Genomic DNA, 21,449 nt, shown 5'->3' with positions numbered 1-21,449 from the left:
GTCTCCAGCTGGACATTGAGCCATTGACCACAACTCTTTGCATGCGGTCATCCAGCCAGTTCTTTATCCACCGAGTGGTCCATCCATCAAATTGATGTCTCTCCAATTTAGTGACAAGGATGTCGTGTGGGACACTGTCGAGCACTTTACACAAGTCCAGGTAGATGACATCAACTGCTCTACCCCTGTCCATCAGTTCCTTAGCCCCATCATAGAAGGCCACCAAATTGGTCAGGCAGGATTTCCCCTTAGTGAAGCCATGCTGGCTGTCACCAAGCACCTTGTTTTTTTTCATGTGCCTTAGCATGCCTTCCAGGAGAATCTGCTCCAAGATTTTGCCAGGCACAGAGGTGAGACTGACTGGTCTGTAATTCCCCGGGTCATCCATTTTCCCCTTCTTGAAAATGGGGGTTATATTTCCCTTTTTCCAGTCATTGGGAACTTCACCTGACTGCCATGATCTTTCAAATATGATGGCCAGCGGCTTCGCAACTTCATTTGCCAGCTCCTTCAGGACCCGTGGATGGATCTCATCAGGTCCCATGGACTTGTGCACTTTCAGGTTCTTAAGCTGGTCCCGAACCAGATACTCTCCTACAGTGGGCCTAAGGTCTTCATTCTCACAGTCCCTGCATCTGCCTTCCAAGACTTGGGTGGTGTGGTCAGAGCCTTTGCCAGTGAAGACCGAGGCAAAGAAGTCATTCAGAACCTCAGCCTTCTCCAAATCCTGTATAGCCAGTTCTCCTGAGAGCTTCCTGAGGGGGCCTACATTCTCCCTAGTCTGTTTTTTATTTGCTATGTACCTGTAGAATCCCTTCCTGTCATCTTTACTACCTCTAGCTAAGTTTAATTCTAACTGGGCCTTAGCTTTCCTAACCTGGTCCCTAGCTTCTCGGACAATATCCCTGTACTCTTCCCATGCCACCTGTCCTTGCTTCCACTTATTATAAGCCTCTTTTTTTCATTTGAATTTTCCTCAGGAGCTCCTTATCCACCCAAGGAGGTCTCCTGGCCCTCCTGCTGCACTTCCTTCTGGTTGGGATGCAACACTCCTGAGCTTGTAGCAGGTGATCCTTGAATATCAGCCAACAGTCTTTGGCCCCCCTGCCCTCTAGGGCTGTATTCCATGGAGCCTTACTAAGCAGGTTCCTGAAGAGTCCATACGCACCTGAGTTCTGAAAGTAAGTGGCAGTTTGCATTTTTTGAGTCCTCTGAAAGAATAAAAATTTCTATTTGTATGTCATGGTTTAAACCCAGATGGTAGCTAAGTAGCACACATATTCTCTGATGGTAGTATAGATTTAATTCCTCTGAGACAGGCCAAGTAAAATCAGGTGTCTAACCTAAGTCTCAATTGCATTCCTTCTGTAGTCACTGTAGAGGCTTGTGCTAATTGTTCATTCTGTTCCTACTGTCCTTAAAAAACACCTTAGGATGGTACGAATCTTTGAAGCGGAGTTCTTTCTCCATTTACTGTCAAACAAGACTTTATGTATAGGCTAGAGAGCTGATCTCTGTTTAAGACCTCATTTTGGAAGAAAGGATTGTTGGGAAATGACAGGCAGTGCACCCACTGACTGATGCCCAACCTGTTCCTGAGCAGCAATTGGTCCCTTCTGCATAACTCCCCCCATACTGGGCATGATGTTCTGTGGTATGGAATACCCCTTTGGCTGGTTTGGGTCAGGTGTCCTGTCTCTGCTTCCCCCTGGCTTCCTGTGCCCCTCCTCACTGGCAGAGCATGAGACTGAAAAGTCCTTGATCAGGGTAAGTGCTACTGAGCCACAACTAAACCGTTGGTGTGTCGTCAGCATTGTTCTCAGACAAAAGCTGAAACATGGAACTGCACCAGCTACTAGAAAGGAAATTAACTCTATCCCAGCAGAAACTGGGACAGTACTACGGTGCAATCAGAATGCAAGGTCCAGGGCTTTCCTGTTTGCTATTTGAAACAGGCATAGGGAGGCTCTATAGTGTTAATTAAGTTCATTGGAACTACTTTGAGGTAAATTTTTGTGATTGCTCAGTGGTTTTCTGAAGAAAAGACTAGAAGAAAAACAAATACTCCATAGATAAGCTCAGAGAAAGCTTTTATTACTTATGTGTTGTGTGTGGCCACCTGTTTCAGAGATGATTTGCATTTGGCTTTGGGCTTCAGAATGTTTGCTTGTTTCATATATTATGGCACTTTTGCAAAGGAAAGAGGACTCTGCTTAACATTTTGAGATACAAGTTGGATTTGGTTTACAAATAAGGGGGGGGACGTCTATATGTTTGTGTGTATTATATATAAAAATACATGTATTTATATCTGTGTGTAAGTATAGTGATAGGTTCTGTAAAGTTTTCTCAAATTGTAAGTCTTATCTGTGTGTAGGATTCTGTCATGGCAAACTTGTCTTTTCCCCAGATCTGATACGCTTTATTGATGAAATGCCATTAAATTGGATTTAATTTCAAATCCTAAATATCATTATTTTAGTTTTGCATATCCAGTGAATAAAACTGTAATGTCCTTAATGAAGCTGCTGACTTAGAGTAGTGCTCTCAGTACTCTGAAACATACGTATTGCTTGAATAGTTCCCAATGCTGCTAATCTGTTTTTCAAACCCAATTTATAGAACTGTTAAATACATTAAATCTATCCCAATCTTGCTTTTTTAAATGATTCTGCCTCCCTCTGCCCGATTTCTGTGGACTGGTTTTAGGTTATGACACTAGAAAGAATCGCAAATGGTGTGGATTTTTCATGACCAGCATTTAGAAATTATTGTGCATGTTGCTGAGGAGAGGCAGATGAAATAGTAGAAGGCTAGATATTCTGATGTGATGTGCAGATGATGAACTAGCACTTTGGAGATGGGGACAGTTCAGTGTAATTCTGCTGATACAGTATATCACAACACTTTATCTGGAGAAAGAAAATAATAGCAAATTTGCTTGGATATCATGTAGTTGAACCACTGTTTGACATCTGTAAAGAAAGGGTTACAACAGATAGCAATAAATTGATGTAAAGAAAGGCATCAATTGGTTTGCCACAGGGATTTTTTTGTATTTGGGTTGTGTCTTGTTTAACATCTTTGTTAATAATCTGAGCGAGTGGGTAAACTGCATGCTAATTAAATTCACAGATGATACTAAGCGGGGAGGTGTTGCAAACATAGGGTGGCCAGATTCTCTAAGTGAAAATCTGGACCACCTGTCATGGCAGGCATGGAGAGGAAGGTTTTTAGCAGGGATGAGGGAGGGGGGTGTGCACAGAAGGACTTGACAGCTTGTGGGAGGGGAAGAAAGACTGCCCACTCCACCCCCTCCTTAACCAAGCACACCCTCCCTTTCCTTCTCCAGCATCCTCTGGCTTGGATCCATTGTAGTTAGACTGTTTGCTGTCCTCAGGTGGTGAAAAATTTACTAGGTACCTATTAGCTGAAAAGCAAAACCTCTTAATCAGTGATAGATGTGAAAGACTGAGAGGCGGGGAGGAAGCAGTAGCAAGCTCCAGGTAAATTATCTTGCTAAGCTCATCTTCCAGCTACTGAAAATTTGGATGACACAAGTATTTTTGACATGAAGGTTGGAAGCTGACCCTTCCATGTTAATGTGATTTATATTGCTCTGACAAATGTGGAGCTACTTATTTTACGTAGAGGCTGTAATGGCAAAAAGGCAGTATGCATCCCTCTGAGTTTGTAGACAGTTGTTTAATAGCTGATCTTACATAAATGGTTGTGGCCAACAAGAATATAAGTCATGATGCAAGGCGCTGAGTGCCAAGTGGAAATTTTCTTTCCTTCTCTTTTGCTTATGTGTGATAGAGCTAACTACTGTTCTGCCTCCTCCACTGGCCCAGCCTGCTGTTTCTTGTTCTTTCCTCACTCTTTACTAAATACCTGTTGTGTTTGCTTTTCACTTACCATTGCTTGGGAAATATAAGCAGCACATTTGCTACTTCCATTTCTGTCCTTTTGAGGATTCTGAGTAACAGGTTTGAAAAAGCTTTGGCTGTAACTTTGGTAGTCCACGATCATGTGAACACTTGAATCACGATGTGCACTCTGTGCTGAACCTACCTTCAGCTTTCTGGAGATGATGTAGCATTTATCAAGGGGAAAGATCAACATGGTATTCTTATGAAGCAGCCAGTTTTAAAGGAGTTACTCTTTCTGCCTTTTACATGCAGCTCAGAATTGGCTGAGAAGGTAACTTCATTCCTATTTTCCATTCTTTTTTTACTCATCCTGCTAATAATGTACTGAGTAGCTTGTGGCCCTTGCTGTCTTGGGGACAGTTTTGGGGAAACCTGAAAATCTCTAACTTCTACACAGCTACAACTGCAAATAGAGCCAGATTTGTACCTACCAAAAGCTAATCCGCTTGAGAGAGAGGGTTTGAAGTTTTGTGTTCTGGCAAAACAATGTGCTTTCTGATTTTCTGAGTATCATGTTCTTTTCTTGGAATTCTATTTGGGCAGCCCACTTGCTCTCTGCAAGTTCAGTGGCAGCAATGCCAAAAATCACTCAGTCCAATGTTGTATGTGGATGTTTGTTATGTATTTAGCTGTAATCCAGTTCCGTGTTTGTTAACACAAACAATAGCTGGTTCAAAGTGTAATGGCCATGTGACAAATGATGAGCATGTCGTGCTGCCTTTTTGAAGCTTTCTGCTCTTGGCTTTTGTTTCCTAGGCATCTTTCCCTGGCAGTGTTATGCAAATGAACCAATTAATGACAGACAAAATGGCCTTCCTACATTGCCATGTTTGTAATAAGAAGGGCAATGCTGGAAGTCACGTACCTATTCAGCGTGCTCTGTAGGCCACTGCGAGGGCATGATTAGCCTGACTGTGGAAGACAATTGCAGAGGCATCTGCTCGGTTAATTTTGAGAGAAAATTTACCAGATGGAGGCTGAAGATTTAAGTGATTAGAAGGTAGTAGATTGGAATACAAATTGGATTAAAAGAAATTAGATTGATATAAATCGAATTGAGTCACAACAGTTTGTGTTGTGTGTACCAAGGGGCAATGGATTATGGGAGAAGCAGATGCTCCAATGAGATAGGAATTAATGTGGCTTTGACGGTCCATCTGGGAAGGCCTGAATATCGAGTACATCCCTAATCTCTCTCTCCATTTATCAATGCCATAATGTTAATTAGTACTTCATTCATTAAGTTACTTACAGAGGAAAAAAATCTCACCCCTAGCCCCTCTCTGCTTGAGGATTTGTTGCTGTGCCAAGAAATGGAAATCTCTTTTTAGCTGAGCTAGTTACAGCTGACTGTTACACTAGACCTGGGTCATTTTCCTCAAGCTTGCTGCTGCTTTTGGTGTAAATAAAACTTACTGGGCTTTGTTTTACAATAAAGGTCTCTTCATAAATCCAGCAGCACAGTTTTTTAAGTCCTTTCTTAATCCTTACAGCACACCAATCCTCTGCTACCAGTAATAAGCTTCTTTCTCACAGTTTTAATAAGGTACTATGTGTTCTATTTTATATTGTTGCATAGCATTTTGCTTTATGACCAAGATATAGGTATGATATTAATAGTGAGAGGCAGATCTTCTTTGGGAGAAAAACAAGAAAGTGTGTGTGCATATGTAAAATCTGTATTAGAAAAAGTTGTATGGGAGAAATGTGCTGCACCTGAAAGACCTGTTGCGGGGCTTGCCCTTGGGTCTGCAAAGCTGGTTGATGACAGAGCTTTTCGCTTTCAAGTGTATTTCCCTTACCTAAGCAGTATTCTAGAAGGTAAATGTTTGGGGTTTTTAAACTCTGAAAACTGGCATGAAATAATAACTTGATTTCTTTGTCCCATTAAATGTGGAAAATTAGAAAAGGAAAAAGTCTGTAGACAAATACACCAGGATTTTGAGTTTCATCATTTTTCTAGCCACACTCTTAGAATCATAGAGTAGTTAGGGTTGGAAAGGACCATAAGATCATCTAGTTCCAACCCCCCTGCCATGGGCAGGGACACCTCACACTAAACCATCTTACCCAAGGCTTCATGCAACCTGGTCTTGAAAACTGCCAGGGATGGAACATTCACAACCTCCCGGGGCAACCCATTCCAGTGCCTCACCACCCTTACAGTAAAGAACTTCCTCCTTATATCCAATCTAAACTTCCCCTGTTTAACTTTGAACCCATTACCCCTTGTCCTGTCACTACAGTCCCTAATGTAGAGTCACGCCCCAGCATCCCTATAGGCTCCCTTCAGATAATGGAAGGCTGCTATGGGGTCTCCACGCAGCCTTCTCTTCTCCAGGCTGAACAGCCCCAACTTTCTCAGCCTGTCTTCATACAGGAGGTGCTCCAGTCCCCTGATCATCCTCGTGGCCCTTCTCTGGCTCCTTTTGATGCAGCCCAGGATACGGTTGGCTTTCTGGGCTGCGAGCGCACACTGAAGCTGGCTCATGTTCATTTTCTCATCGACCAACACCCCCAAGTCCTTCTCCGCAGGGCTGCTCTGAATCTTCTTTGCCCAACCTGTAGCTGTGCCTGGGATTGCTCCAACCCAGGTGTAGGACCTTGCACTTGTAATGGTTAAACTTCATAAGGTTGGCATCAGCCCACCTCACAAGCGTGTCAGGGTCCCTCTGGATGGCATTCCTTCCCTCCAGCGTATCAACCGAACCACACAGCTTGGTGTTATCGTCAAACTTGCTGAAGGCGCACTCAATCCCACTGTCCATGTCACCAACAAAGATGTTAAAGAAGACCGGTCCCAACACCAATCCCTGAGGGACACCACTCGTCACTGGTCTCCAGCTGGACATTGAGCCATTGACCACAACTCTTTGTGTGCGGCCATCCAGCCAGTTCTTTATCCACCGAGTGGTCCATCCATCAAATTGTTGTTTCTCCAATTTAGAGACAAGGATGTCGTGTGGGACAGTGTCAAATGCTTGCACAAGTCCAGGCTGATGACGTCAACTAATCTGCCCCTGTGCATCAGTTCCATAGCCCCATCATAGAAGGCCACCAAATTGGTCAGGCAGGATTTCCCCTTAGTGAAGCCATGCTGGCTGTCACCAAGCACCTTGTTGCTTTTCATGTGCCTTAGCATGCCTTCCAGGAGAATCTGCTCCAAGATTTTGCCAGGCACAGAGGTGAGACTGACTGGTCTGTAATTCCCTAGGTCATCCATTTTCCTCTTCTTGAAAATGGGGCTTATATTTCCCTTTTTCCAGTCATCAGGAACTTCACCTGACTGCCATGATTTTTCAAATGTTATGGCCATTGGCTTCGCAACTTCATTCACCAGCTCCTTCAGGACCTGCGGATGGATTTCATCAGGTCCCATGGACCTGTGCACTTTCAGGTTCTTAAGCTGGTCTTGAACCAGATCTCTCCTACAGTGGGCCCTGTAAATAGAAATTCTGGAAATTGAAGCAAAATAATAAATTAGAAATATGTTTACTGAAAGTGCCAGAGATAGGAATTTCTTTTCTTTCTTCCGCAAGTACACACATACGTATGATGCAGTTGTGTTAAGACAGATAGAGTGAAAGCACTGGTAAATATTGGTCTTCTTGCAAATATCGTTGTAGTGGCAGGGGGGTTGGAGCTAGATGATCTTAAGGTCCTTTCCAACCCTAACTGTTTTATGATTCTATGTTTTTCTGGAAATATTTATTTTCCTAGGTGTTAAAGAAGCTTTGATTTCACTTCACAGAGAAAGCCAACTGCAGCTGCAGTCCTAAAGTTATTAATCAGAAAAGTAATAGGTATAAAAGCATGTTGCTGCTCTACCAATAGAACCTAAAATATCAACAATATCTACAAAATATCTTACATTATATCCCCTTTTGTAGTTAGGAAAAGTAGGATTTGAAGCTTTCTTTGTAGAACTTGATCTCTGCTTTCATCATATTTTTGGAAAAACTTTTCTGTAACTAGCTAAAGCTTCCAAAGAAAAACTATTTGATAGATGGCCAAGGTGTAATCTGTAGGTTTCTAAACGGGGAGATTACAGTGAGCTTTAGATAATCCATCATATTACTTTGAATTTTGAGTTTTGCTGCCAAATTGATATTGATTGGCTGGTAGTGCCTTATTTTAGGATGTCTACTTGGAATTCCCTAGGCGTCCTGGTGTAGTTCAGAGGAACAGGGTGGGAGCCTTTGTTGCCAGTGTCAGCGGTGAATACAGTGGTTGCAGGGTGTCAGAACACCAAAGTTGTATGTCTGCTGTGCTTACAGCAGGAATCCCACACCTTCTTCAAAATATCATTTCAAGACTGCTTTAATCATATTGATTTCTGTCACTGTTATCTTGTGTTCTTTTTATAATACTTAGAATCACAGACCTGATTTCCACGGCATGCAAAATATGTAATTGCTTACATCTGCTTACTTGAATAGGATTTTTCTAAGTTGCACTATGTGAGGAGAGCTTTGTTGAATTCTGAGTGGACCAAACTGTATTGCTTCTGATTTGCGAAACTCATTACCTTAACTACCTTGAGGTGCATCTATCTCTTTGCCACCTCAGGGTTTTTGTCTAGCTGTGAGATACCAGACTTGTTTTTTCAGGTTTTAGTATATTGGATTGTTAGCGACACCAGAGAGGTTTTCATAAGTGTGAAGATGTAGGATGAGATAAGAAAGTAAGTTTCCTTGGCTGAAATAGCTCTGTGTGTAGTCTTCTGTAAAAGTTAGCGTGTAAGAACTGTCAAGCATACCTAAAAATATTGATAAAATTCATATTAAATTTGTGTTGTGGAGTAAGGATGAATTATTAATCAGAACTAAAATACAGACAAGAGTCATAATTGTTTTTAATGGCACAACATTATGGACATTTTTACTTTGTATATCAAAATATTTATATGAAAGTTAAAGGTCAGGTAACTGTAAGTTTATTTGAATAGGCTTTTTGAAGACAGGTTCAAAGTTTGTAGTTGGAGAACAACCTTCTTTTGATTTTGTGGAGTTTATGTAGCACTTTATTTACAAAGTTAGTTACATAGCCTGATTTCACAGATGGCTGATAACTATTTGACTTATGATTTTTGAAGAGATCTGGACCAGATTGTCAAAGTTTTTCTTATAGCTGTTGTTTCAGTTTAGTATTGTTAAAGTGGATGTAAAGTTTTAGACTTTGGAGAGCCTGTGGTTGTCAACCCTTCTATGTAAAAGTGTAAGATTTACTTGCTCCTAGTTAGCCATTAGTTTTTACAGCGGTATGTGGGAAGATAGAAAGCTCCCCTTTGGCCGGCAAGCTGTTGTTAGTTCCCCAGTACTATGATGACAATATGCTAGTTGTATAATAAGTTATTGTGCTGTATATGAACATTGTTGTTTTTTCTTCTGTCCTTGACCTGAAAAAGAGCTAAAAGATATTTGATAGAGTCAGGCATACACTTATGCTTTGCTAAATTCCAGAGTGATTTTGAAAGGCTCCCAAGGGAAGAGCTGTTTTGCTTGAGCTCTATGGGATGAATAGAGAAAAGCTTCTTGCTCTCTGATTCTTCTGTTACATGCATATCATAGATTAATTTGGATTAGAAGGGACCACTGGAGGGTAGTCTGGCACATATGTGTGTATACATTCTGTGTATGTAAGAATGGTTTTAGTTTTTTGGTGGGTCTTTTTGTGTGTGTGTGGAGGGGTGATTTGTTATTAAGTATTGGTATGTTATTAAATAAATAGTTGTTTATTATCTGCTTCTAAGGGAGAAAAGCTATGGTGGATATTGTGCAAAGAGAGCACAAGCATTGAGACTGTACTGATAGGGCAAGGGGCAATGGCTTCAAATTTAAACAGGGGAAGTTCAGGTTAGATACAAGGCAGAAGCTCTTTACTGTTAGGGTGGTGAGGCACTGGAATGAGTTGCCCAAGGAAGTTGTGAATGCTCCATCCTTGGCAGTGTTCACAGCCAGGTTGGACAGAGCCTTGGGTGACATGGTTTAGTGTGAGGTGTCCCTGCCCACGGCAGAGGGGTTGGAGCTAGCTGATCTTAAGGTCCTTTCCAACCTAAACCATTCTGTGATTCTATGTTGGCTACATTTTTTCATCTTACCTGTTTGCAATATGGGTGGTTCTAATGTACTTCTGAGAAGTGCTGGATGAAAAGGAATGGAGATAGATTTTATTTCATGTTACGTGAGAAAAGATCCAGTAGCAAACTTGTTAATAGAGATGCAATTTATACTATTAAAACCAGCACAGAGTGAAACTCTTCAGTTTCGCTCTGTGCTGGCTATTCTAAATTTTGGCATGTAATTCAGGTTGGGGTTTTTATTCTCCTGCCCTCATGCACCAGAATTGAAGTGTGACACTTGTATGTTGGTGTGTGAGGAGAAAAATACTGAAGTGAATTAGAATAAATTTCCGTTGCTTTAGAATAGAACTTTAGAATGCTTCCCCTGAAATAATTTCCTGCTTATATGATGGAATTTTATGTTTGCAGTGTTTCTTTATGATTGAAGTTGATTACACCTCGCTTAGCGAAATCACACTTTCATACAAGAGAAACTTAATAGGATCAACCCTCCAATAAGATTTGGTCAGATGTTTTTAATGACAGTTATTGATCTCTCACGTCAGCGTTGCCTGCTCTCCCTTCTTTAGCAGATGTGCACTATAAGAAAGGTGACTTATCTGCAGATACATGTCCTGGGGAAGTTAGGATGTGTTGCTTAATGGATTAATTTTGCTCGAGGAAAAGCTTTCAGAGGACCTTATAATTTCTGATGCAGCTTTGTCAAAAACCTTACCTTGGAAACAGTCATATCATTGGAGTCTGTTCCCATCTACCAAATCTCAGGGGAGGGGGAGAGATTATAAAGTATGAATTTCTGAAATGTAATCTTTACCATGTCACTTTGCCTAGAGGAATGCATCTGGGATAATCAGCCTGATGCCAGCGCATCAGGCTGTGCTCCAGTCGAGTTTCCTCATTATCTTGACTTTTTTTGTACATTATCTTTTGTTCAAACTAGGATGTGACTGACTGGATCTCTATCTGAGATCTCTGCTTGCTTTCAGTCAATTCTGTGGTTAAAAGGGTAGTGAAAGCAACATACTTACTCATTATATCTAAGAGATATGTGTAATAAGTGTTTCTGATAAGTACTTCCTAAGTGGAACAAGGCGTATGAAGAAGCAGGAAAATGAACAGTAACTGTGACTGTCTTTCAGTAGATTTAACTAAGTAGCTGCAGGAGTGTCTTTTTGCAAGCTTAATGTTATGTCATTCAGAAGCCTGTGTAAGGAAGAAAGGAGCCCAGCCAACAGAACCTGCATAGCCAGAAAAGATTCTACAGAGGCTTCTGTAGCTATCCATCCTGTCCTAAAAGAACATTATTCTTTTAATTGTGATTTTAGTACCTTAATTTCAGTTGTTTGGTTGTGTTTTGTATTTTTTTTCTTATTTTTACAGTGAAAATAACCCCAAATTCTAGCATAAAAGAAGTTTCTTCAGCATTAAAATACATCTTTGGAGCTGTCATCTAACCAAATTCAACTATCTTCAGGCCTGTTACTTCCTACATCTATTATTTTCTGTTGCAGGAGTTCGTTTTGATTGGTTTTGTTGTGGGTTTGTTTGTTGCTTGTTTTCTGTTACAGTTTTGCTATTTCTTTTCCTGATAAACAGCCCTTTTACACTGATGTAGAATATGCATTGTTGGCAAGCTTTTACAAGGAGTTAATTCAAAATTCTGTCAAAAGTACTGAACAAGCTAATAATCTCAGGCACAATATTGATTGCTTTCACTTCTAGGCGTAAGCTGCAATAAATTTCAAAGCTGCATAAGCTTTGAAATGTCAGCATGACTTCTTTTGGTTGATGTTTCTTTATTCTACTACTGTTTTCTAGTAAAGTGTATTATGAACTTGTCTTTCAAGTTTAGTTGTCTTTCAAGCATTATTTATTTTTCTGAAGTAAATATATAATACCTATGACTTATCAGAACTATTGAACTGAAAGTGTTTCAAATGGGATACATCACATCATATTTTAAATTTCCCTTTTTGTAGCAATTAAATGCGAACAGTAGGGGGGAATAGAATAGTAGATGACAGATCTGTAGTAGGGATGATGTCTGGTATGCATAATGTTAAGTGGCTGTTAGTCCTGTTATTGAAAGTCTAGTCCTGTTTTTCTTTCTTGAACCAAGTGGATGATCATAGAATCATAGAATAGTTAGGGTTGGAAGGGACCTTCAGATCATCTAATTCCAACCCCCTGCCATGGGTAGGGACACCTGGCACTAAACCGTGTCACCCAAGACTCCATCAACCTGGCCTTGAGCATCACCAAGGATGGAGTATTCACATCTTTGGGCAACCCATTCCAGTGCCTCTCCCCCCTCACAGTAAATAACTTCTTCCTTATATCTAACCTAAACTTACCCTGTGTAAGTTTGAATCCATAAATTAAAGCTATTATTGAAGCTATGTCTTTAGAATGTTAAAGAAATCAAAACGTGAGCATTCAGAGATGATACAAAAGGTGTAGCAGCCTTAGTGATCAGGTTAGGGAGAGCTTTCCTGTGTGTAGAAAGTCAGGTAGAAAAAAAGCTGTGAAAGAGGTAAAGACATACAGATAAATGGTATGTCAGTACCAGTAGCCACAAATATTTTCTTGACTTAAGAAATGAATGTAAAGGCTATGAATTTAATGTGTACTGTTGCTTTTCTTGTATGACAGGCCATTGGCTTTGTAGCTACTTATTTAAAGAGTAGTATTAATAGATGAAATCAACTTTAGGTCTTGATGTGAAGCTAATAAATTAAAACTGGAGGAGAGTGAAGTGCAATAAATGAAGATTTTTTTTTCCTTGAAATTTGAAGGAATTTCAAGGAAATTCCTTCCTTTAAACCACCATTAGAAAGATGGTGGTCTAAAAGGACTAGAAATTGAATTATCAAATGCCTTTGGGACATGGACCTGCTAAAGTGAGTCCAGAGGAGGCCACAGAGATGCTCAGAGGGCTAGAGCACCTCTGCTGTGGAGACAGTTGGAGTTGGGCTTGTTCAACCTGGAGAAGAGAAGGCTCTGGGGAGGCCTTGTAGCAGCCTTCCATTACCTAAATGGAGCCTACAGGAAATCTGGAGAGGGACTTTTTGCAAGGGCATGTAGTGACAGGACAAGGGGGGGTGGCTTTAAACTGAAAAATTATAAGATTTAGATTAGATATTAGGAAGAAACTCTTCACTGTGAGAGTGCTGAGGTGCTGGAACAGGGTGCCCAGAGAAGCTGTGGCTGTCCCATCCCTGGCAGTGTTCAAGGCCAGGTTGGACAGGGCTTGGAGGAGCCTGCTCTAGAGGAAAATGTCCCTGCCCATGGCAGGGGGTTTAAACTAGATGAGCTTTAGGGTCCCTTCCAACCCAAACCATTCTACAATTCTACATATATCACACACATAGGTATACACACATAGAGAGCACATTACCCTTAGGGTAGGAATTGCATGGTGGCTTTGTGGAAATGTAGCACACAAAAAAAAAATAAAAAAAGTAGAATATTGACTCTTTGGTTTAGTTTTCTTCTTAGTGCTGTGTCCCTATAGCAAATCTATTTCTTTGGTAGATAAAAATTCCTTCATCTGATTTTATCTATTTATTTATTATTTTTTTTTAGAGTTATTTGGCTATAGAATCAACCAGGTTAAGTTGAAAACAATAGGTACTCTGTTTATATGCAGTAACTGTTTGGTACATTGGATCCCTGAGGGAATTTATGAGGAAGCTTGAGCATATTGCATCAAATCCATGAGGCTTGTTGGTGATCATGAAAAACAGCCTGACTTGGTCAGAATGAATGAGTGACTGTTGTGTTTTACACTTTCCAGAAGAGTAGTCCTGAAGGTGATTGTCAGGAAATGTCTCCTTCAACACATCTGAATTGAATTACCCCAGGGGAAGTGGAAGAGCAGAGTGTCTCAGACATGTAAAGCACAATATGTAATCTAGATCTTTTTATTCTACTTTTCTTAGCTGTTCACTTCTTTATTTCACAACTTTGATTAGGAAGTTTCTAAGTACACAAATTCATAAGGCAGGAAGGGAGAGTATAAGAGCTGTTGGCAAATATATTTCAATGCATGTGCGGTATCTGGACATCTAAATAACTGGATCTTCCTCTTGTCTGTTTATGTCAAAGTGTTTCCTCCAGCAGTTTCCTCTTGCTTGGCTCTGGTACAAGGGCTTCACAAGTTCAGTGTCCTGACCTCTATAGACATTAGTAATGAGTGATGCAGAAACAATTCACTCATAAAGGTAGATTTGAAAGCAAGAGCATTCATTACCTGCGAAGTGACAGTTTATCAAAAATCTATAAGCTCATCAATTATTATTAAGGGAACTATTCCTTTTCCATTAGTCAACATTTATCAAGTAAGCAATTATCAGTAGTTACCAGGCTTTGGTATCTGAAAATGACAGCTGTGTTTTGTTAGAGTGACAAAACATTATCAGTGTCTTAGACAATACAGGTTGATAACTTGATGTTCACTTTAAAATGATGATGACTTTATTCACAAGTAAACATGCAATAGAACAACATTAATGTTTAGTGAGTAATTTAATACAGGATTTCATGAGGCATATTTTAGCTTTCATTAACTGTAAACTGTAACTTAAATTTTACCATAGCAAGTTCAGATACATTCTTTAGGAAAAATTCTTCATTTAAGCAGAAGTACTAGTATCTACCAGTAAAAACAAAAATTAAATACTATTAGAAAAGCTAGACTTGGCTGATTCATTATTTTATTCTTTATTTACTCCAGGCAGTGTTTGGAAAATTTTCATAGCTTTTCACTGGAATGAAAATTGCCATTGGTGAAGTAGCTTCGAATGTGCCTTACTTACTTTAATGTATCGTTTTGTGTTTTTGACTTGGTGCTGGCTTGTGGATTTGAACGATAGCAAACAGGATGAACAGCAGCAAACAGTCAGCAATATAGTCTTACTTTCCTGTTTACCTGGGAAGAAACCAGTGAAAATATACTAACCTGTTCAGGTGAGCAATTAACATTTGCGATAAAGCAGTGCATTAATACTGTTCCATCAGCTGTCTCCTGCTACTTGGCAGTAGTTCTGGTTTACCCACTGAGGACTATTGAATTTATTATCTTATGTTACTAACAGAGTATTGGCTGAGCACCTCACCTGTATTAGGTTTTCTAGCCCTGGTAGCATCCACTGTACTATGGCATTCACATCTGTCCAAAGACTTACTTTCTGACAGAGTCTGAATATTTCTACTAATTGATGTCTGCTGCCTTGTGAATGCTCCTTTCTACCTTCCTTTGCCTTATCCTCACAAAAAAGTTGTTTGAAGGAGAGAACATTGAGCTATCCAGTAAAGCACTGTGAACAGATGTAGTGGTTTTGCCTATAGCGTGATCTTAGCAAAACTTTATCTGGAACTTAAACAGCATTAAGACAGAATGTTTTTTATTTATTCCTTTATTTCCACCCCCATGCTGCAAGGCTATTATATTGAACTAATTTTGAAATCCAAACACTATAAGATTGTTTATACCTTCACCACATGCCAGAAAACATCTTCATCCATCTTCTTCTAGTTTAGAGTCTCGCACAGAAAACTAACAGTCACAGACAGTGCTGGAGTGTGATTTGCAGTGTTCCAGGTGCCTCTGAGGTTATGTTAAATGCAGTACTTATTTCTGTGCTTTTTCTGCTTTGCCTGATAGCATCAAGGGAGAATGTCATTACAATTAATTTTTATAACTTCACCTGTTAGGTTTTTTTCCGTGTTTTCTTATTAGCACTAATGTAGGAGTATCTCATGTTGTGGCAGATGCTAGAAGTGCAATAGCATCACTTCTCTTTTTTTGCCTTTGTGTGAGATAATCCTTTTCACTGCTCAGTTATGTTCTGTAATAAATTGTAATTGTCAGTTACTCAGTTTGTGGCAGAAATATTTTTAAAATATAAAATTACATGTTAAAGATACACCATGATAAAAGTACAGAGGTAAGTTGAGCAGAGATGGCTTTTCTTGACTTCTGTTGTCATAATCTTAGTAACTTTTTGTTTAATGCAACAGTATGAACAAGGAAACATTAATATTAAAGGTAGTATGCTATAATAGACCTGGACATTATCTCTTTTTCATGTATGTTTTGGGTTTTGCTTTTGAACGGTGCTTTTAATTGTTCTGTGCAGTAATAAGCAAAAAGATGAGCCTAAAACTTTCCCTGTGAATTAGCTGGGGAGGTGTATGTGCAACTAGGTTTCTCAAGATATGTAATAACCGGTCATTTGCAATAGCTGTGTGAAACTTAATGTACAGTAGATACTCTGAGTAATTATTTAAGTAAATATAAATGCTCTCCTTTTCATAGCTGCAGCTTTCAGTTAGTCGTGATACTGTAGGACTTTTTCCAAAGGCATGTTTTTACCCAACAGCATATAACAGCTAATTCAAAATCATTGCAGTTCATCACAGTAATGTCTATTTAGGGACTTTTAAATTCAGGGTTACTCGTATGTGGTCTGCATGCATGAGAGATTACTGTATTGAAAATCCCTAGGGGAAGAATGGGGAAGGAAATAGTCCAGGATAGAACACATCCACCTGCTTCAGTGAAACCGCTTAAAATCTGGAGTAGATCAAGTTTCCATCTTAGTCTCCAGTAAAAGTATCATTTTCTGCCCAGTTAGTTTATGGAGTTAAGTATTTTTCTGTTCCTTCTAAATTAGGTTGTATTTGTAAGAGTATTGTGAAGTGGGGTGTGAGGGAGCCCTAGGGGAAGAACCAAAATTCAACTAGGAAAACACCATTTGGGGATCTTAACTTTCTGTCATGTAGATAGTGTCTGTGTCTGCCAGAAGAGAGGCAATGGAGTCAGGGTTTTCCTTGCTTTTTCTGAATTAGTGTATCCTTCTGGAATAGCTGTTGGTGTTCAGTTCGGTTTTGGAGGAGGGAGTCGGCTGTGCTCTGTGACTGATTTTTTTGTGTGTGTTTTTCTTCCCCCCTTTTAAGTGCGCATTAAGGACATAACTTGCAGCGCTAGATAGCTGAAGGTACACCCGGCCATCACAGGAATGTGTGGTATGAGCTCCCCTCAGAACACTTCCTAAGCCTTTCTGCTTGCTGATTGGCATGGTCTTTGCTGCCCACCGTTCAACCCTCTCCTTGTGCACAAATTGCTTAATTAGGATAGAGGGAGGTAAACATGAGTTTTGTGAGAAACATCTGTAGTGAAGAGGAAGAATTAGTCCTATTATGACCTAAGGAGGGGTTTTGAATTGGCCTGTATGAGGTGGGAGGTTTAAATCTTTAGAAAGCCCTTTTCAAATGATTGAACATGGCCTGTGATTTTCTGTAGAATGGATTACTTTGAGTTTTGAACATTATCAGTAAACCTTTGTGTATAAGAAAATGAATATTTTGGATTTGCATTTTTGCTACCAATTATGTTGCACTCTGCTAACCGTTTATCAGAATTTAGTCTTATCTCTTTTTTTCTGACTTAAATCTAAAGTTTCACCTTTGGTGTTCCTACTGACAATGTTAGTAGGAATTTCTTCACACAACTAATGGGGTTTTGTTTATTTCTTTTGAGAATAAGCAATGAAGAAACTTGATAGATTTGTGTGGAGAGTATTATACATGTGTGTAGTCGATATATAAAGTTAGTTTTTTAGTCCATGTGCTGTGATTCTATGGTTGTTGTAAACTTTAATGGAGATTTTAGTCTCTTTCAATGTTGTGTGTGGTGTCATGGTCTGGGGACACTCTTCAACTGCAGATTTTCCTGTCAGATTTCAAATGTCTTTTTGTCACTAGAATGGGGAATCAAACACGTCTGTCTTTTCTAAATGTGCCCTAAGTTTATCTGTGCTTAGATATAAAATGTTTGTGGGTTTTCATGTACTAGCAGTACAGATTAGGGATACTTTTGCTATATCAGTAATATAGCCTGGTAGCTACTGAAAGAGTCCCTTTGTTCAGCAGTGGTATAACACTTTATGGCAAGCCTGTATGGCAATGACCTGGGTGTTAGTAAGAAGTCCAAAGATGGATTTGCTCTGTAGGACTGATCCCTATTGCTTTCCTCTTAGCTTATAGAGTAAATGAAACATTGCAACTATTTTAAAATATGTTGTGCCTAGAATATAATGAAGATCCTGATGTTAAATTGCTTTTCTATGGCTCTGCAAAACTGCTGATCAGAAAAAATTGAGCCAAATGCTTCGCTAACCTGCCAAAGCTGGTATCTTACGTATTTAAGAAGTGTAGTCCAATAGTCCTAACAGGGCAACTGCACTCAAAGGATTTTCAGGATCCATGCTAGAAAAGATGATTTGTGCTAACAATTAAGAGAGCTGACTTCATTTTTATGAGAAGCAATGTAGATGCATGAACTACTGTGATGTGTATGTAACATCAAAACTGTTTCACAGGCCTAATTAAGTAGACAGCAATGAATTATATCTGAATGATGCTGAAGTTGTGAGTGCTGGACTTTGGTTTTCTGTTGGGTGACACTGTTCTTGTATTTTCTCATCTCTGCAGTTTGTCTCTTTATAGCTGTAATAAGAAGCATAATAATAGTGAAAGTATTATCTTTTTCAGAAGAAGGGTATTGCAGACTTTGACTAGAGTTGTGATACTGTTGTTGGATTTTTTTTGACAAGAGTTCAGTGAAGATTTGCAATGCTGTGACTTGTTTAGTGAAACTGCACTATATGAAAGCTTTAATGGAAGGCTGGCCCTGGGACTTTCCCCAGGGTGGCAGACCCAGCTTAGATCCTTTCCCCATACCTTACTTTTACATGGTCTCCTCTCTGCCAGCACCTCTCTTCCTTATTCCAAGACTTGAGTGACAGTGCAAGGCTTTGTTGGAGAATGTGGAGGACAGTGTTCAGGCTCTGTTGCTTCCCTTTTCTAGGCAGTGGGCAGGCAACTGTGTGTAAAGGAAAGACAGAAAGGCAGAAGAGCAGTGTGCCAAAGTGCCAGCACAGAAAAGTACAGGGCAAGGCACAAAGTTGTTATTGTAGAGGGCACAAAATTAGTATTGTAGGACCTTCAGGATTATCAATACCTGGTAGTCTTGATAGTTATGAAAGTTTAATGATAATTCATCACCAATATTGTAAAGTGAAAAATAGTATTCTGGTGGGCATTTGAAAGAAGATAATACGTTGAGTTTTATTACTTTCCAGTGGTAGAGCAAGTAATTTCTTAACTTGGTCCCTAATGCTGAAAAAAATGTAAGTGGAAAAAGTATAACCACATTCTTTGCTGCGTATGCTGCACTTGGGCTGAGCCCCTGGGGTGCTTTTGGGGATAATCCAGGACTCCAGATCCTTGGTTAGATATGCTCTGTAGAAATGCTGGAGATGTCCAGCTCTCAGTAACCGTGTAACCAACGTTGTGATGTGCTGTTGGTAGGAATTCAGGGGTGCTAGTGATGGGTTAGAAGGTACATTTGCAGGTAAAGCATGGCATAAACCAAAAAGAAAAGTGAAGAAAAGGATGAATGCAGAGAGGAGAAAAATGGAAATGAACCTATTATGATTTCTGAGACACAGGTGTTTGCAGTGCTTTTTCAAGCACATGTATGCCTATATTGAATTTGTGTATGTGTATATATGCGTGCAATCCCCTGCAGATTTCTAATGTGCAGTTACCATTTGAGATTTCCAAATAAAAATAAAGCTCATTAATAACTTTAGACATTTGTGAACAGTTAAAATTGCCAACTGTTATACTAGAAATTCATGAAGGAAGGAATACTTCTCTGGTTTGTGGTTTTGTGGGGTTTTATTTCCGTATCTTTTCATGCCTGGGCCCTTTGTGGAAAAGGGATATAAGGCATATATGTAAAACTTCAAAGATCTGTTATGCAGTAGGTGGTAAGGCAGTGTTTTTGGATGTCCATTTGTTGAATCTGACACATAAAAAGGGTGGGAGAACAGTAGCTGTGGAATCCAGAAACACACAGGAATCTAGAAGCAAATGTAAATAGATTATTGGAATAAGGGAAAGATTGTCATGCATTTATGTGTAAGAGATCCTCCTTTAAGCCCAGTCTGCACGTGGTACAGATTTGATAAGGCCTTAGAGGTGTATAGTTCAACTCGGGTTTTGGGACTTGAAAGTGCCAGATGCAGTCTCTGATATCAGACAAAACAATATCAGATGTGTACAGGATTTCATATTTTCTTTTTTGTTTTGAAAATTTTTGTGGCATTAAAGGAATAACTTGTGAGAACTTTTTGCAAAGTCTAAAGAGGTAAAATAAATTGTTCTTTCCTCCCTTTCTTCTTTCACTGTAGGATCCCGTCTCCGCCAGGAGGATTTTCCACCACGGATTGTTGAGCATCCTTCAGATGTCATAGTCTCTAAAGGAGAACCAACAACTTTGAACTGCAAAGCTGAAGGACGGCCAACTCCTACTATTGAGTGGTACAAGGACGGAGAGAGAGTGGAAACAGACAAGGATGATCCACGCTCCCACCGCATGCTGCTGCCCAGCGGATCTTTATTTTTCTTGCGTATCGTGCACGGACGCAGGAGTAAACCTGATGAAGGAAGTTATGTTTGCGTAGCAAGGAACTATCTTGGAGAAGCTGTGAGTCGCAATGCGTCCCTGGAAGTGGCATGTGAGTAGTTTTATATGATTAGGATTGCATAAAAGTTTATAAATGCTTTTTATGGTGTCATCCAGCACTTGCACACAGTCAGCAGTCTGGGAGACAACAAACGTAGGTAAGTATGGCATTTTGTCGTTAGTTATCGCTCTTAGTCAAGGCATTTTTACATGCATTTATACAACAGCAGTGACCATATGGAGTATGTGATTTATACTGAAACAAGGTTCTAGCCAGTGTATAATCATGATTGACACAAACGTGGACAAGGGCTAATCCTCCTCTGAAGAATAATCTAATTTTTAAATTATGACTGAAGTTGGTTATATTGAAACTAATGTGGAAAAATACCTATCAGTTAATATAAGGTGCACTGTCTGTTTCTCTTTATCTAGTCATCTGTTACCTCAACAGAAGCAGACAGCTTCTTGGTGACTCACATTCCGTACTGCTGGAAACCTTGATATATGCTCCTCTATCATAAACATGATACAGGCCTCATTCATTATGTGAATGGCAAGTGAAATTGTTGACCGTTTCTCATATCATCCAGAGCAGTCTTACTCTTTATTGATTCTCTTTGTCTTAACAGAGGAGTCGTTATGGCTCTTTCAGAGACCACCTGGCATGCATGATCTGCTTCCAGTAGAGTTAGTGGGGACATTCGTTATATTCACAGAGCAAACAAGCTCATCATACATAAAATGTGTTGCCTTTGTTGGTTTTTTTTTCTGCTTAGATATTTAAGTTGAATAAACACTGATCTTTGTATTCAGAGTATCAACTAAGAGTAGCTGTGTATCTTCACATAGAGGTGTATTTTAGTAAATTTATGAATGCTCTCCTCTTGCTGGACTT

The 21,449-nt window shown here is 39.7% G+C and overlaps 1 protein-coding gene across 19 annotated transcripts in view; it reads left to right on the top strand.

The window, feature by feature from the left end:
- The window catches only part of ROBO2 (roundabout guidance receptor 2), a 1,076,913-nt gene that overhangs the window by 646,229 nt on the left and 409,235 nt on the right, over positions 1-21,449 (top strand). For all 19 annotated transcript variants that reach the window (XM_057404328.1, XM_057404327.1, XM_057404343.1 and 16 more), the window contains one exon: positions 20,277-20,603. In XM_057404328.1, the coding sequence (XP_057260311.1) occupies positions 20,277-20,603 (327 nt within the window). The remainder of the gene's footprint in view (positions 1-20,276; positions 20,604-21,449) is intronic.

Source organism: Pezoporus wallicus, unplaced genomic scaffold, assembly GCF_028554395.1.
Source record: "Pezoporus wallicus isolate ANWC-B61680 ecotype Strahan unplaced genomic scaffold, APGP_CSIRO_Pwel_v1 contig_5922, whole genome shotgun sequence".
Taxonomy (NCBI): Eukaryota; Metazoa; Chordata; class Aves; order Psittaciformes; family Psittacidae; genus Pezoporus; species Pezoporus wallicus.
Note: the sequence above shows the minus strand (reverse complement) of the source record. Positions and strands in the feature narration are given on the sequence as shown.